Source organism: Puma concolor, chromosome C1 (genome assembly GCF_028749965.1).
Source record: "Puma concolor isolate L17-30 chromosome C1, mPumCon1.1.hap2, whole genome shotgun sequence".
In the NCBI taxonomy this organism is placed as follows: Eukaryota; Metazoa; Chordata; class Mammalia; order Carnivora; family Felidae; genus Puma; species Puma concolor.
Window position 1 is genome coordinate 204,515,833 of NC_141674.1, and position 14,059 is coordinate 204,529,891.

General features: G+C 51.7%; 1 protein-coding gene across 7 annotated transcripts in view; it reads right to left on the reverse strand.

Annotated features, from left to right (window-relative positions):
• The window catches only part of CFAP65 (cilia and flagella associated protein 65), a 35,428-nt gene that overhangs the window by 6,897 nt on the left and 14,472 nt on the right, over window positions 1–14,059 (reverse strand). For all 7 annotated transcript variants that reach the window (XR_015255568.1, XM_086719670.1, XM_086719668.1 and 4 more), the window contains 10 exons: window positions 12,159–12,404; window positions 11,357–11,581; window positions 9,948–10,106; window positions 9,589–9,739; window positions 8,776–8,904; window positions 7,039–7,252; window positions 6,588–6,716; window positions 2,469–2,645; window positions 2,107–2,173; window positions 1,847–1,957 (listed from right to left, as the gene is read on the reverse strand). Coding sequence is in view for 6 of the 7 variants with exons in the window: in XM_086719670.1 (XP_086575796.1) it covers window positions 1,847–1,957; window positions 2,107–2,173; window positions 2,469–2,645; window positions 6,588–6,716; window positions 7,039–7,252; window positions 8,776–8,904; window positions 9,589–9,739; window positions 9,948–10,106; window positions 11,357–11,581; window positions 12,159–12,404 (1,608 nt within the window). In the remaining variant the exon portion in view is untranslated. The remainder of the gene's footprint in view (window positions 1–1,846; window positions 1,958–2,106; window positions 2,174–2,468; window positions 2,646–6,587; window positions 6,717–7,038; window positions 7,253–8,775; window positions 8,905–9,588; window positions 9,740–9,947; window positions 10,107–11,356; window positions 11,582–12,158; window positions 12,405–14,059) is intronic.

Below are 14,059 nucleotides of genomic sequence, written 5' to 3' on the forward strand. Positions count from 1 at the left end.
TTACCTTTGTCAAGGCATAAGGGGACACTAATGCTTGTGTCTCTAGTGTTAAAATTGATATAATTGGCCACGCATGCACCCTTCACTCTTTAGCATTTTCTAGGTCCTCTTTCTAACCACCTAACACTTTCCCTATCCACCATTAGAGGCAGTCCTGCTTAAAGGCAGATAAGGGAGTGTAAGGAAGGTATAAGGTTCCTCAAGGCTAACTCCAAAGTGTGGGAATCACAGAATGTCCTGGAAGAAACCAGACATCTTCTGGTCCAATCCTTCATTTTAAGAAAATGGAAGCCAGAGAGAATAAACAGTTCATTTGGATCTAGGTCTTGCCCCCTCATCTTTATCAGCACCTGCTCCTGAATATGCTGATTTTATTTTTCTTGCTTGGGTCACCTTCTGAGCTCCATACCTGATATCCAACCTCTTCCAGACAAGCCCCTTCCCCCCCATTGTCTCATAGGCATCTACAATTTGGTAAAAAACCAAAGTCTTCACTACAAAGCCTATTTCTATATGCAGTGTATCTCCTTTCAGTAAATGCTCAAACTAGGAATTCAATACATCCCAATCCCTCCTTTTCTCCTACTTTCCAAGTCTGGCCCCAGCAAGTCCCAAAGATTCTGCCTCCATAATGTAAATTAAATCTGTTCGTTTCTATCTCCGTTGCCCTCTTGCAGGTCCAGACCACCATCTGTCACCATCTCATGAATGACAGAGGAAGTTTGGCCATGGTTGTGGAGATTGGCTGAGGGCACAATTGGGTCTCCTGGCTCCGGATCTGGGGACATTCTCCATCATCTATGTTGAAGGCCATGGGGGAGTGGTAGAGTCTCTCTGGAAAGCTCTCCAGGGGGCACAAGAGTCTTTGCTTCCCAGGAAGCCAGTAGAGTAGAGGGTGGTATAGGAAATCAAACAGAGCTTGGGGCTCGGGGTGCCCCCCCCTTAGGTCCAAAAAGCCCATTCCTCTGACTCTAGGATGGATGACCAGAGGCCTCTGCTCAGAAATACAAGGACTTCTAAAAGGTTAGAAATTTCTCAGCTGTGGCATGTTTGAGAAAACACTATGTCCTGCTCTGGGAGATTTCCAATGTACATTTTCAGAGCAAAGGAACTCAATTCCTTCCAATTAATATAGAAAATTCTATAGCTTTGCAAGTATTCACATTTGTTTTTCACACTCCAGAAAGAGGTCCTTCAAGGAGAGGGAGCCAAGATGGCGGAACAGCATGGAAGTTTTTTGTGTGTCTCGCATCCATGAAATACAGTCAGACCAACACTAAACCATCCCGCACACCTAGAAAACTGATTTGAGGATTAACAGAAAGAGGTCCTTCTTGGGAGCAGTGATTTTCAAACTGGGGCTGAGACCTATTAGTGAGCAGGTCAGGAAACTAATTTAGCAGGTTGTGTCCAGTGTGTAAGAAATGGAATACAATAAAATAAAAACGGAAGACATCAGAACACTTTGCATGTAGTAGGGTACATATGGATTTGTGATACTATGTTTCAGTTGGTATATGATGTACGTACTTACTGGGTTATTATCCAAAACACGTTAATGTGATTCATGGGCAAAGAAGTTTGAAAAATCCTCTGCTAGAGGAGAGAACCCTCTGCTTTTGCAGGGGAACGAGGTCTGGCAAAGGGCTTAGCACTAGGCACCAGGAAGCAGAAACGTCTCGATTTGGCTCTCTCCCAATTGCCCAATCTCAGGGTTCAAACTTGGAGCCCCACCTGGTAGAGTAAGGACTTCCGGAAGGTAGGGTCTTTGTCACCTCTATACATGCTGATGTATAGAGATCAATGCTTAGGCTTCTTGGTAACCAGGACAATGTAGACTACTGACCTGCCTTGGGGGCAGTGTGTCGTCGATGGGGACAGGGATGAACTGGTGGCTAGTGGAGGTGAAGTGCACGTACTTTTGCTCCAGCTTCACTGTCACACCTATGAAATTTAGCTGGAAATAGAAAGCCCATGAGTAGCATCCTTCCCTGGGAGGAAGTGAAGCACCCAACAGAGAGATCTAGACCCTAGCTCCCCAGGGGGGAGCACGGTTCCCTGCTCCTCTCTCCGGTGTCCAGGGTAAGAGGAGCTCTAGGGTCTCACCAGGATCTCACGGCCATAGGACACCTTGAAGAGCACTGGGAGGCGATCAGTGCCGATGAACATGTGGCTGGAAGGGAGGAGACAAATCTGGGATGAGTTATTGAGCCCTGGTACAAGTGGAAGAGCAAAGTACCTGTGACTTTGAGGCAGCCAGCCCCTGGGAACCTGTGGAAACCCCTGAGTTGTGATGGGGCAAGAGGAAAATCAAACCTCCCCACCAGGTGGGTGGGCAGGGTCCTCCCAGGGTAGCAGCCACTTAGGGTACCCTGGAATCACAGAGTGCAAGGCCAAGCTCTTCCAGGAACCAAGGGAAAGAGGGATCTCCAGGACAAGAAGTGTAAGGACTGGCATGGGAGGAGCACCTGTATTTGAACTCCACCATCTGCTCTTGCCCAGGACCTAGGCTCCCAGCCTTGGGGCTGATGGAGAATATGCAGTTGTCCTGTACACGCATTTGGTGCAGCTCAGTGCAGTCAAACTCTGCTTGCTCTGCCCACAGCTCCAGGTCAATCTGCTGGTCACTTGGGAAGAGGAACGCCCTGAGAGAGGGGTACAGAGCAGGACTGAAGCCTCTTAGAACAGAGAGGTGGGACCTCTGAGCTCCAGATGGGACGGATGGAGGTCTCCCCCACTCCCTCCCCCAATTTGGTAAGCCATCCCATGCACAGCTGAGCAAACGTGGCTACGGTTGATTCTCATTTCATAATAGCCCCCAAACTTGGGAACAGCAGCAGGTCCCTAGTGACACAAAGTGTCAGGTCAGGGCTTCCATTGTGGGTGACAGGGGTCCAGGGGGAGTGCCTGTGTAGGTAACTTTGTGTAGGTAACTTTGAGTTAGTTAGCCACTAACCCTGGAGGGGTTGGTGTGACACAGCTCTTAGGAAGGGCCATTTGAAGCACCTAAAAATGCTGGCAGGACCAACCAGAGGCCCCTAAGAGGTAGGGTCTCCAGGATGGCATGGGCACAGGGGCAGAGAACTGATGGACCAGCAGGGCTGGCTCTCTTGAATCTGGAGCAGTTCTGGGCATAGAATTGATGCCTCCCCAAATGCCTCACATTGTGGGAAAGTAGATATTACACTCTCACTAGCTGACAAAACAAGTGGCAAATGGGTCCCCAGGTTACAATCTGAAAAGACGGACCCCTTCACTCACAAAGGCACAGCACAGAACTGGGCTCAACCTGGGCCATGACAGGGAGGGCACGGACAGGGAGCAGCCAGATGGGGAAATGCTCAACAAAGAGTGGAGGAAATGCAAATCAAGACTCCCTTGAATCAACCTGAAATATTTTCACATCAGAAACATAATAAACAGTTCCACTCGGGGCATCCGGGTGGCTCAGTCAGTTAAGCATCCAACTCTTGGCTTCAGCTCAGGTCATGATCTCGTGGTTTGGTGAATTTGACCTCACCCTTGGGCTCCAGGCTGAGGTTGTTCAGCACGAAGCTTTCTTGGGATGCTCTCTCTCCACCCCTCTCTCTCTGCCCCTTCCCTGCTCATTCTGTCTCTCTCAAAATAAATGAATAAAACTAAAAAAACAAACACATACACACAAAAACAAACAAAAAACCAGTTCCATTCAATGCTGTGTAAGTTTAGAAAGAACAGACACCTTCAAACATTGGGAAGGAAGGAACCGCTACCACTTTTGTTGTAGGGATTTTGACAGGGCCGACTAGAATTGTAGCAGCTCATGCCCTTTGACTCAGAAATTCCCTCCTGGGAAACTAACCTGTAGGAATAAATGCATGCTTGTGCACACGTGTGCACGCATACACAGATGTTTATTACAACTTTCTTTGTAGTGGCAAAAAAAAAAAGGGCACTGGGAACAACTAATGTCATCCAGTGTGAGATTAGCTTAATAACTTAAGGGCCATTCATATTGGGGAATATTATGCAATATATCAAAAAGAATGAGTTAGAGTTGTATGCATCGATCTGTATTGAGCTGAACAGAATGTTACTGGCATCATGTTGAGTGAAAATGTTATTGGTGTAATGCTGAGCAGAAATCATTATGTATAGTATTGTGCCATTACTGTGAAAAAAAGGCAAGAGAAATATAATAACTCCTGGACTGTGTTTGTGTGTACGTTGTCCAAGCGCTGAGTGTGAAAGCCCACTCCACACCCCTCATCACCCCAGCACAGTGGACGTGGAATGGGACCTGGGGAGTTTCTCACTTTTCTTCCATCACCTTTGTGATTTTTGACAGGTGAATAAACTGCTTTTGTCATTTCATTAGTGGGGGGGGGGGCATACTGATCAGCTGCAAAACTGGAGATCTTGCTACTTTGGGGTTATCTCGATAGTTCTGACACTTCCGTTTCCCTTGCTGCCTGCACCCAGCCCCCATCCCCATAATCCCACCCCCCTTTCCCTGCCAGTCTTCTAGTGTGTGTCTCCCTTCCTGTTCCCCCACCTCAAGCTGCTAGTCCGTTTCTCTCCCTGCACCCTGCACCCCAGACCAGAGTGATAGGTCATGGACGTAGATCATGTCTTTGTCCCCCATCCCCGCTTACATCACCATCAATGCCCTCAGGAAGAAGTTCAAACTCTTAAAAAGATGCCAAGGTCCCGACGCCTTGGCCCTTGCCTGCCTCCCAAGCCACATCCCGGGCCCCTTCCTCCCTATGAATCCTCCAGCCACTCTGAGACCTTTTCTCTTAGCCACGTACGTGCCAGGCCCTCTGTCTGGAAGGTTCTTTGCAGTCTCTCTGCCTCATCTCCCTAGGCTGCAGGTCTAGCTTAGTTATAGCTTTCTTTAGCACACATCACCCTGCATCAAAAAGTTGGCCTGCCCCAGACCCCTATCGCACCCAAAGGGCCAGGCCTGGAATTGTTGGCACCTGGATTCTGAGGGCCAGGTCTGGAGCCTGGACCTAGGAAGCCCCCCGTAAACATTTAGCCAGGACTTAATGAGTGCACGAGAGAACAGAAGATGTTAACCAGCATATCTGGTGTCCCTAAGGCCTTCCGTCTCCCTGGCCAGGAGCAAAGGCACCAGAGGAGATGACCCGGAGGGAGAATGGCTGCTATGGGGCTTCTATTTCTTCTGATGCTCCCCCTCCCACTTGGGGTTCTCACCCTGTCCTGCTTGCTGCCACCTCTAGGCCAACTCCACACTCCCCATTTCTCACTGGTCCTGGCAAGAATAAAACCTTCAGTCTGTTCTTTATGAGCTCAGCAGAGACCAGCTAGAATTTTCAAAAATAGCCTTCTAAGAAACTGAAAGGAAACACAACAACACAAAAAGCCTAGGAGAGTCAAGCCTTCCAAGGAAAGTCCGCTGTGCTTGGAATCCTGGAAGAAGCACGGACTGCCTTCCTGGACCTCAAATGATCTCCTGACGGATGGGCCCAGCTCAGCGGGCACCTTGCCTGGATTTCCTCCCACCTCGGTTTCCAGCAACCTGGACTCTCTCCACAGAGAGTATGAGCTGGCTTGCTCCTGCACAAACACACTTGCATGCATAATCCCCACCAAAATACCCTGTGCCGTGCCAGGACAGACTAACGCCACTTTTCCTGTAGGACCTGGCTTCTGGCCACTCGAAGAGCCCAGTGAATGGCAGATCTGGAGCTCAGGCGGGCCCCGGGCCTTCCCCACCAGGCCAGCAGTCCTGTCTGCCAAGCTTCCTCAAGTCACCAGGGCCAGGAACCCTCAGCCACTCATAGTCCTGGCCCTTCTCAGACAGGAGCCACCTAGGGAGCCATCTTCCCCAGCTGCTCCCACTGCAGGGAGGGGCAGCATGATCCAGAGAGTAAGGACGGCCAGTGCACCCCTGATGATGCAGGCCCCACCCCAACTTTGCCCCCACACACCCCAAGACTCTGCTCAGGCAGGAAGTTTCCCGAGATCACAGACCCCCCCCCCCCAACATATTTTCCCAGGCTGGGCCCCTGACTGTCTCTCCCAAGCTTGACCCAGATGGGTACACTTCTTTCTCACCTCCGCTTAGCCAAGAAAAGTTAGAAGTCATCAAAAGGAAGTTTACTAGGAAATCAAGACGCGTGGCAGAGACAGGGGGGAAGAACAAGAAACAGCCTTGGCATGGAAACAGGATGTTTACTGGACCCAAGTTCGGGCCCCCAGTGGGAAGAAAGTCGAGCACAGCAAGGGCCAAGCTTGGCAGGCTCAGAGCCCCAGGCCGGTGCCCATGTGACCTGGAGAAGTGCAGCCTGCGGCCTCAAGCCTTCCTGCAGCCCAGGTGTTCTGGCTCAGCCATGTCATCCTCCCAGACACTGGCTCGGCGACAGCCTGTCTCTGTCCTTCCCTACCAGAGATCTTCACTCGCCCCCATGCAGGCCTGGCCTCCCTGGACTGAGGCTCTGTCCCACCCTGGCCTCCCCATCCCATCAATGAGGGGATCCACTGTTCACAGAGATCAGGCAGCCAGGACTACCACCAACAAGAGAAGGCCTCCAACACCTGTCTCCCAAGCCCTTCAGAAGCCCCCTCCGAGCCCACCATACCAGTCCAGGGGTACTGCTCCAATGTTCTTCAGGGCCAGGAGCACCACAGAGGGCCGGGCCTCTATCGGTGCTGCTCCAAAATTGAAGTCGAGCTTCAGAGGGGTGAAGACGGTGGGGATCTGGCTTGTGCTGTGTGGAACAGAGAAACAGACTCAGAGACAGGTGGGAACAGTATAGGGCCCTCCCGGGGGGTGGGGGGTGGGGCGGTGGCTAGCTCAGCAACTCCTCTTTCTGCAGGTGGGAATTGGAGAATCTGGGCCTCAGGGGCAGGGGTGGGCTAGTGCTTTGGACCTTGAGCCAAGCCCTGACTTCTCCTGGCCCCTCCAGGGATGGGCAAGAATTCAGGGGGAGATGAGAGTGTTCATGGGCAGGGCCTGGTGCTGGGAGTGCAGTCAGAAAGCTCCAAGAACATCCCCACATGGGCCCTGCCCCTTCTGTCCGCCCACCTCACCTGTGCCGGGTAGGCACCTTATAGGTGAGCTCCTCGGGGGTAGGATCGCGCTCCAAGTAACTGTTGAGCCTGTCCAGGGAGAAGAGGCGCCACAGGTGCTTCCGGGTGATGCCCTCAGCGCTGCCCATGGAGCAGACGTCCAGGATGGAGAGTAAGGGGTACACAGCCGTCAAGAAGACGTGACACAGCTCCTGCTTCTCCCCAGCCTTGTTATCTAGGCGGAAGACATGTGGGAGAGAGGAGTGGCCTCACCTCCCAGCTGCCCTGGGGCAGAGCAGAGCACGCAGGCTAAGGGTGTAGGAAACCTGCCTGGGACCCTTGTCAGGAACAGCAGGTGTCTCCCAGGCTCTGGGACGTTTCCAGCCAACAGTGAAGCCTTGTCACATACTTTCTATGTGTCAAGCATTGTCTTTTTTTTTTTTTTTTAATGTTTATTTATCTTTGAGAGAGACAGAGCTCAAGCAGGGAAGGGGCAGAGAGAGAGGGAGACACAGAATCTGAAGCAGGTTCCAGGCTCTGACGTGGGGCTTGAACCCACGAGCCGTGAGATCATGACCTGAGCCAAAGTCGGAGGCTTCACCCACTGAGCCACCCAGGCGCTCCATGTCAGGCATTGTCTTAAGTGCTCTTCATGCATCACTGTATCTAATGTGTACCGTTCATTACTGTTTTCAAACTAACTTTCACTAACAGCTTTATTGAGATATAATTTAGGGGCACCTGGGTGGCTGAGTCGGTTAAGCGTCTGGCTCTTGATTTTGGCTTTCTGCGCTGATCCTGTAGAGCCTGCTTGGGACTCTCTCTCTGCCCCTCCCCTGCTCATACTGTCTCTGTCTCAAAATAAATAAACTTAAAATAATTGATTAAAAAAAGAGATGTAATTTATATGCCATAAAATTAACCCTTTTAACACATACAATTCAGATTTTTCGTATATTCAGAGTTGTGCAACCATTACCACTGTCCATATTACAGCATGTTCATCACCCCAGAAAGAAACCTGGTACCAAGTAGCTGTCGGTCCCCATTCTCCCCTCCCCCCGTCCCTGGCAACCACTGATCTGCTTTCTGTCTCTACAGATTTGCCTATTCTGGACATTTCATATCAATGGAATCATACAATATGTGGCTTTTTTTGTGACTGGCTTCTTTTGCTTGCCCTAATGTTTTCAAGGTTCGCCGATGTGGTAACATGTATCAGTACTTTTTTTTTTTTTTTTTTTGGCCTGTGCACCATTATTATTCCCATTTTACTATGAGGAAACTGAGGCAGAGGGTGCTTAATCAATTTGCTAAATTACACAGCTAGTGAATGCTCGGACCAGGATCCAATCCCAGGCAGTCTGGCTCGAATCTACGCTCTTAGGCACTCTTCTGTGCTGCCCCAGACTCCTCCCAGTGGGCCCCGGAGCAAGCTGGTAACAACTCCATTTTATAGAGGAGGAAGCTGAGGCCCCCACGTGGTTGGGGATTTGTCTTAAGATCCCACAGTAAATAGGCACAGCTCCAAACCCTTCACACTGAGCCCTCCACGGCTCAGGCACACACAGGCACACATACAGACGCATGTGGTTGGCATGAGACATACATGCCATTCACCCAAAGGCACACCCTTGCACGCTAACACTCACTCTGCTTTCCCTGTCCGGAACCTCAGCACCCTTCCGACCCAAGTCCTGCTCACACAGCCCTCCCCTTTTCCTCCCTGACCCTGATTCTGCCAGATGGCCCAGGTACCTCTGTGTGAGAGGAGGGAGTAGCTGATAATCCAGGAGTACTGGGACCGGCGGTTGGGACATGCCGACAAGCAGATGGTGTCCTGGGACCGGGGTGGCATTCTGCCCTCTGTACGGTCCATTTGCAAAGCTGCTCAGGGATGACCCAGGTGGGGTCAAAGGTAGAAGAGGCCCTCAGTGCAGACCAGAGAGTCCCGGTCTCTCCTCCTGCTCCTTCCCAGATACCCTCTCCCGGACCAGCAGAGAACTGGTTAGAGAGCAGGCCCAGAGCTGGGAAGCGGGAGCAGAGTCCCTCCTCCCAGACCAGACAGAGGCAACCAGTCTTCATGTCATGGGCACCTGCTAAGCACTTTGCGCCACCCAGCAGCCCTGTGAGGTAGGTGCCAACAATAATCCCATTTTACAGATGAGGAAGCTGAGGCTCAGAGAGTGAACTGCCTAATACCACACATCGAAAGGTAGAAACACCAAGTTTTAAGCCCTGCTCTGCCTGCCCCCAAACCATGATCTGGTTAACCTTTTTTTTTTTTTTTTTTTAATTTGAGAGAGTGAGTGCATGCACGAGAGCGAACAGGGGAGGGGCAGAAGGAGAGAGACAGAATCTTAAGCAGGTTCCCTGCTCATTGTGGAGCCCGATGTGTGTGTGTGTGTGGGGGGGGGGGTGCTCAATGCACAACCCTGGGATCATGACCTGAGCCAAAATCAGGAGTCAGATGCTCAACTGACTGAGACCTCCAGGCGCCCCTAACCAGTCTTAACCAGTGCCCCTCACTGCCTGCCTCCCTTGCCCCAGTCCAAGCCCAGGCCTGAGTACCAAGTGGGCTGTCGTCCATGACCTCAGGGCTACACTGCTCCAGGAACAGGCGATAATATAGGGTGCAGTTGCCGTCGTTCAGAAGCACCAGCAACCTGGACTGCTTGCTGTTCACCAGCAGGTTCCCGAAATCCAGCTCCTTTTCCTTTGCCTGAGGGCCCGAGTCAGCCAGCCACAGCCCTGGCTTTCCCACCCCTGGCTTCAGGGAATCTCCAAGGCAGGGCAGGGCCAGAGGGCTCCCATCCCCTGCCCTCTTGGGAGTCGGGCACCCCGGGGCCTTCCCCCTCTCCCCCGCCACCTATGCCCTGGCCCCCAGAGCCCCAGCTCCCAGCCCCACCTGCCAGAGTTCCCCTACTCACAGAGAGCCTGCTGGTGATGCCCATGCCCACCAGCCGGAGCATGTAGTGGGTGGTAGCGGGGGGCTTGGTGTCTGGGGGCAGACCGGCTTCCCAGACCCACATCCCCACTCGGAACAGGTACTTGGTCTCCTTCAGCGGGCTGAAGGTCCACGTCACCGTCTGGGGTCAGAGAGATCATCCCTACATGGGGCTCTCCAGAACCCCCTGCCCAGGCCCCTGGCATCTGAGAATATCAAGCTACGGTACCCCTTTCTGAGTGTTTACCCCATGTCAGGCACTTGTCACACATCATATGTTATGTTATCTCCCTCAGTCCCTCAATCCTTTATCCCCACCAGCTAAGTGGTATTATTTTAGTGCCTCATTTTCTTCCTTGTTTCCTTTCTTTTTCTTTCTTTCTTTCTTTCTTTCTTTCTTTCTTTCTTTCTTTCTTTTTGAGAGAGAGAGACAGAAAGCACTCTGGCACATCAGTGGGGGAGGGGCAAAAGGAAAGGGAGAGGGAGGCAGGGAGAGAAAATCTCAACCATGCCCAGCTCGGAGCCTGACTCAGAGCTCATTTCTCATGATCCTGAGATCATGATCTGAGCTTAAATCAAGAGTCAGACGCTCAACCGACTGAGCCATCCAGGCGCAGGGAACTTGCTCAAGGTCACACAGCTGGTGAGAGTGCTTGGTGGGAGCTGGGGTGTGAACTCTCAAAGCTGACTCCAGGGCCTGTGTGGTCTCTCACCTCGCTACTACCTGGGTTCTTCCAGACACTGTGTGTTGGTGGCCTTGGCCCAAATTTGGTCCCCCAAATGGTCTATAAGACCCTAGACCAGGGAATGAGGCTCTGCTAGTTTGGGCCCCAGCCTGTGTCCCCCTCCAGACTGCTGCTCAGATCTCAAGGAGTACCCTTCCTCATGACTTAATGACACCCCACCCATTTGGCCCCAAATACAGCTGCTCCAAACCACCTCCCAGCCATCTCACGGCTTTGGGGACCGTGGAGGGAGAGTGGACTTGCCCCTTGAAACTCTGGTTCAAGTTCCAGCTTTGCACCTCCTAATTTACAATCTTAGTAAATGACTTTTTCTGCTCTAAGTCTCAATTCTTCTTTGTAAAATGGGAGTTATGACAGGGGTAACTGTCACACCTACTTAGAAGGCAGGGGAGGTGATTACAGATTGAATGGGAGGGTGCACACGGTAAGCCTGGTCCCTCACAGGCAAGAGTAACAGATGGTGGTGAAAGTGAGGATGACCTTGGATGTCCTTGGAGACGGCCCACCATAGTCCACATAGACTTCCCCCAGTGTGTTTATTAGCTGGGGGTGGGAGGAGCATGTAGATAGGAGCATGGGTCCCTCTTCCCTTGAATCCCAGCTATTTCCTTCCCTCGGGCCCCCAGCAGTGGGGCAGGGCACTCACAAGGCTCTCACTGGGCTGGATAAGTCCCCTGGCGGGATTGACGGCCAGCATCTTCCGGTGTTGCTGGGAAACCCTCCATTCAAACTCCAGTGGCAGACGTGAGGGGTTGCGGAAGGTGAAGAGGCTGCTGGATGAGGAGCCCACCCAGGTGGGCTTGAAGAACACGCTCTTACAGGTGTCCAGCTTCAGATGTAGGGGCTCCTCCCGGCTCTGCATGCTTACCTCCTGGGGCCAGAGGAGGGAGGGAAGAGCTCTGACCTCACCTGGCTCCCCCAAACGTCCAAGAAGCCAGGGTGGGCAGCTTTTCCCCCTTGGAGAGGGCAGCAAAAGGCCCTCCTCCAGTCTGGGCATAGACAGCTTCTGTCAAAGCCGAGTAGGTAGTGTCTGACCCAGGAGATGGCTCTTGAAAAGAATTCGGAGACCAAGAGAGGATGTGCAGACCATTCCATGGGCCAGATGGGGCCACCACCCTGGCCCCTTTCCCTGGCCCCGCCCCAAACACCCTTCTACTATCTGCAGATATGAGTCTTGTATTGACCCCACTTATTCCTTTGGGACATCTGCACCTCTTTTCTTGTTCCAGACACCTTGAGGTGGATATGCTGGGCCCTGGGGTTAGGAGAGCTGTTCACAGATGTGGCCAAGGTGTCCTCTCCCTGCTATGGCACTTCCTGGGAGAGGAGCAGCCCCCTGACTACTTTAGGGGAGCTTTAGAGGTCAACCCCAGAATTTGGCTTTGAAAAGGGAAGCCCCAGACTGTGGCTCGCTCCTCAGGACCCAGTCCCCTAGCTCTGCCTTTTACCTTGAGATACTGGGGACAAAAATTGAACTGCAAGTAGAAAATGTGCTGCTTCCAAGCGTTGCCCTTCGGGTAGGTACAGATGAGGAAGATCTGGTGGGCTCCTGGGGCCACAAGGCCTGAACTGGGCCTCAAGGAGATGTCTGAGCTGCTTTGGGGGGCCAGGTTGAAGGTCAACAGCATGGAGCCTTTGTTGATCAAGAGCAGGCTGCGGTAGGAAGGTTCGCTGGGGGACACTGCAGGAAAGAGCTGGGGTGCGAGACAAGAGGGACCCACGCTCAGATCTATGCACCCGCCTCCCTTACCCCACTGATATACACACTCAGGAAAGTCTATGTGGGCCTGTCTCCAAGGAGATCCAAGGCACCTCCACACATCCCAATCACTACCCTGGGAGCAGGGAATGGAGGGACACAGCTTGGCACCAAAAAATGCTTCTGTCCTCCAGAAACCTCTGGACAGTGAGATGGAATGGCCATAGGAAGTGGGCCCAGGAAACACAGGCTTGAGATCTCCTCAAAGTTAAGAAGGTCTTTCATTTTAGGGTGACCTCAAATCACCTTTTTTTTCTTAATGTTTATTTACTTATTTTTGAAAGAGAGAGAATCCCAAGCCTGATGTGGGGCTCGATCCCATGAACTGTGAGATCATGACCTGAGCCAAAATCAAGAATTGGACACTCAAGTGACTGAGCCACCCAGATGCCCTCAAATCATCCTTTGGAGAACTCACTTTCAGAGATCCTGGTCCAGAAACTCTGGGATAAACAGCCTTTTCTTTCTTTTTTTTTTTCCAATATATGAAGTTTATTGTCAAATTGGTTTCCATACAACACCCAGTGCTCATCCCAAAAGGTGCCCTCCTCAATACCCATCACCCACCCTCCCCTCCCTCCCACCCCCCATCAACCCTCAGTTCTCAGTTTTTAAGAGTCTCTTATGCTTTGGTTCTCTTCCACTCTAACCTCTTTTTTTTTTTTTTCCTTCCCCTCCCCCATGAGATTCTGTTAAGTTTCTCAGGATCCACATAAGAGTGAAATCATATGGTATCTGTCTTTCTCTGTATGGCTTATTTCACTTAGCATCACACTCTCCAGTTCCATCCATGTTGCTACAAAGGGCCATATTTCATTCTTTCTCATTGCCACGTAGTACTCCATTGTGTATATAAACCACAATTTCTTTATCCATTCATCAGTGGATGGACATTTAGGCTCTTTCCATAATTTGGCCATTGTTGAGAGTGCTGCTATAAACATAGGGGTACAAGTGCCCCTATGCATCAGTACTCCTGTATCCCTTGGGTCAATTCCTAGCAGTGCTATTGCTGAGTCATAGGGTAGGTCTATTTTTAATTTTTTGAGGAACCTCCACACTTAAACAGCCTTTTCTAGATGATTCTCATCTAGGTGGCTGAGGGGAACCCCACTTTGAGAAAGGGAAGGCCCCAGAAATCCTGGCTTCCAAACATCCCTTAAGCGCATAGGGTGTGGCCAGCTCCAGGCTACATAAAACACAAGGCCTGAAATTGCTGGCCAGGGTGGCCTATCCAGCTGGGGCAAAAGTGCACGTATGTGAGGCAGTGCGGGGGTGACACAGGCCCAAAATCTGGTGGATGGCAGTAAAGGCCACAAACTGCTGGGATGAACTGGCCAAGGGAAAGGGACAGGGGTCAGGGAGGGGAACCTCATGCAGTCAGGGAGGGATTTGAGCTGAACCTTGGAGGTGAAGTCAGTCGGGGGATTGGAGAGCAAATGTGCAGCTGGGGAGGGGGGCAGGATCACCCCCTAGCACAGTGCCCCAAAGCAGCACCTTTCCAACAATATGAGGTGTGAGAGGGTAGGGGAGACAGATGAAAAGGGCAACAAAGGTAAGGGAAGCTGGGAAGAGGTGTCGAAGGAACTT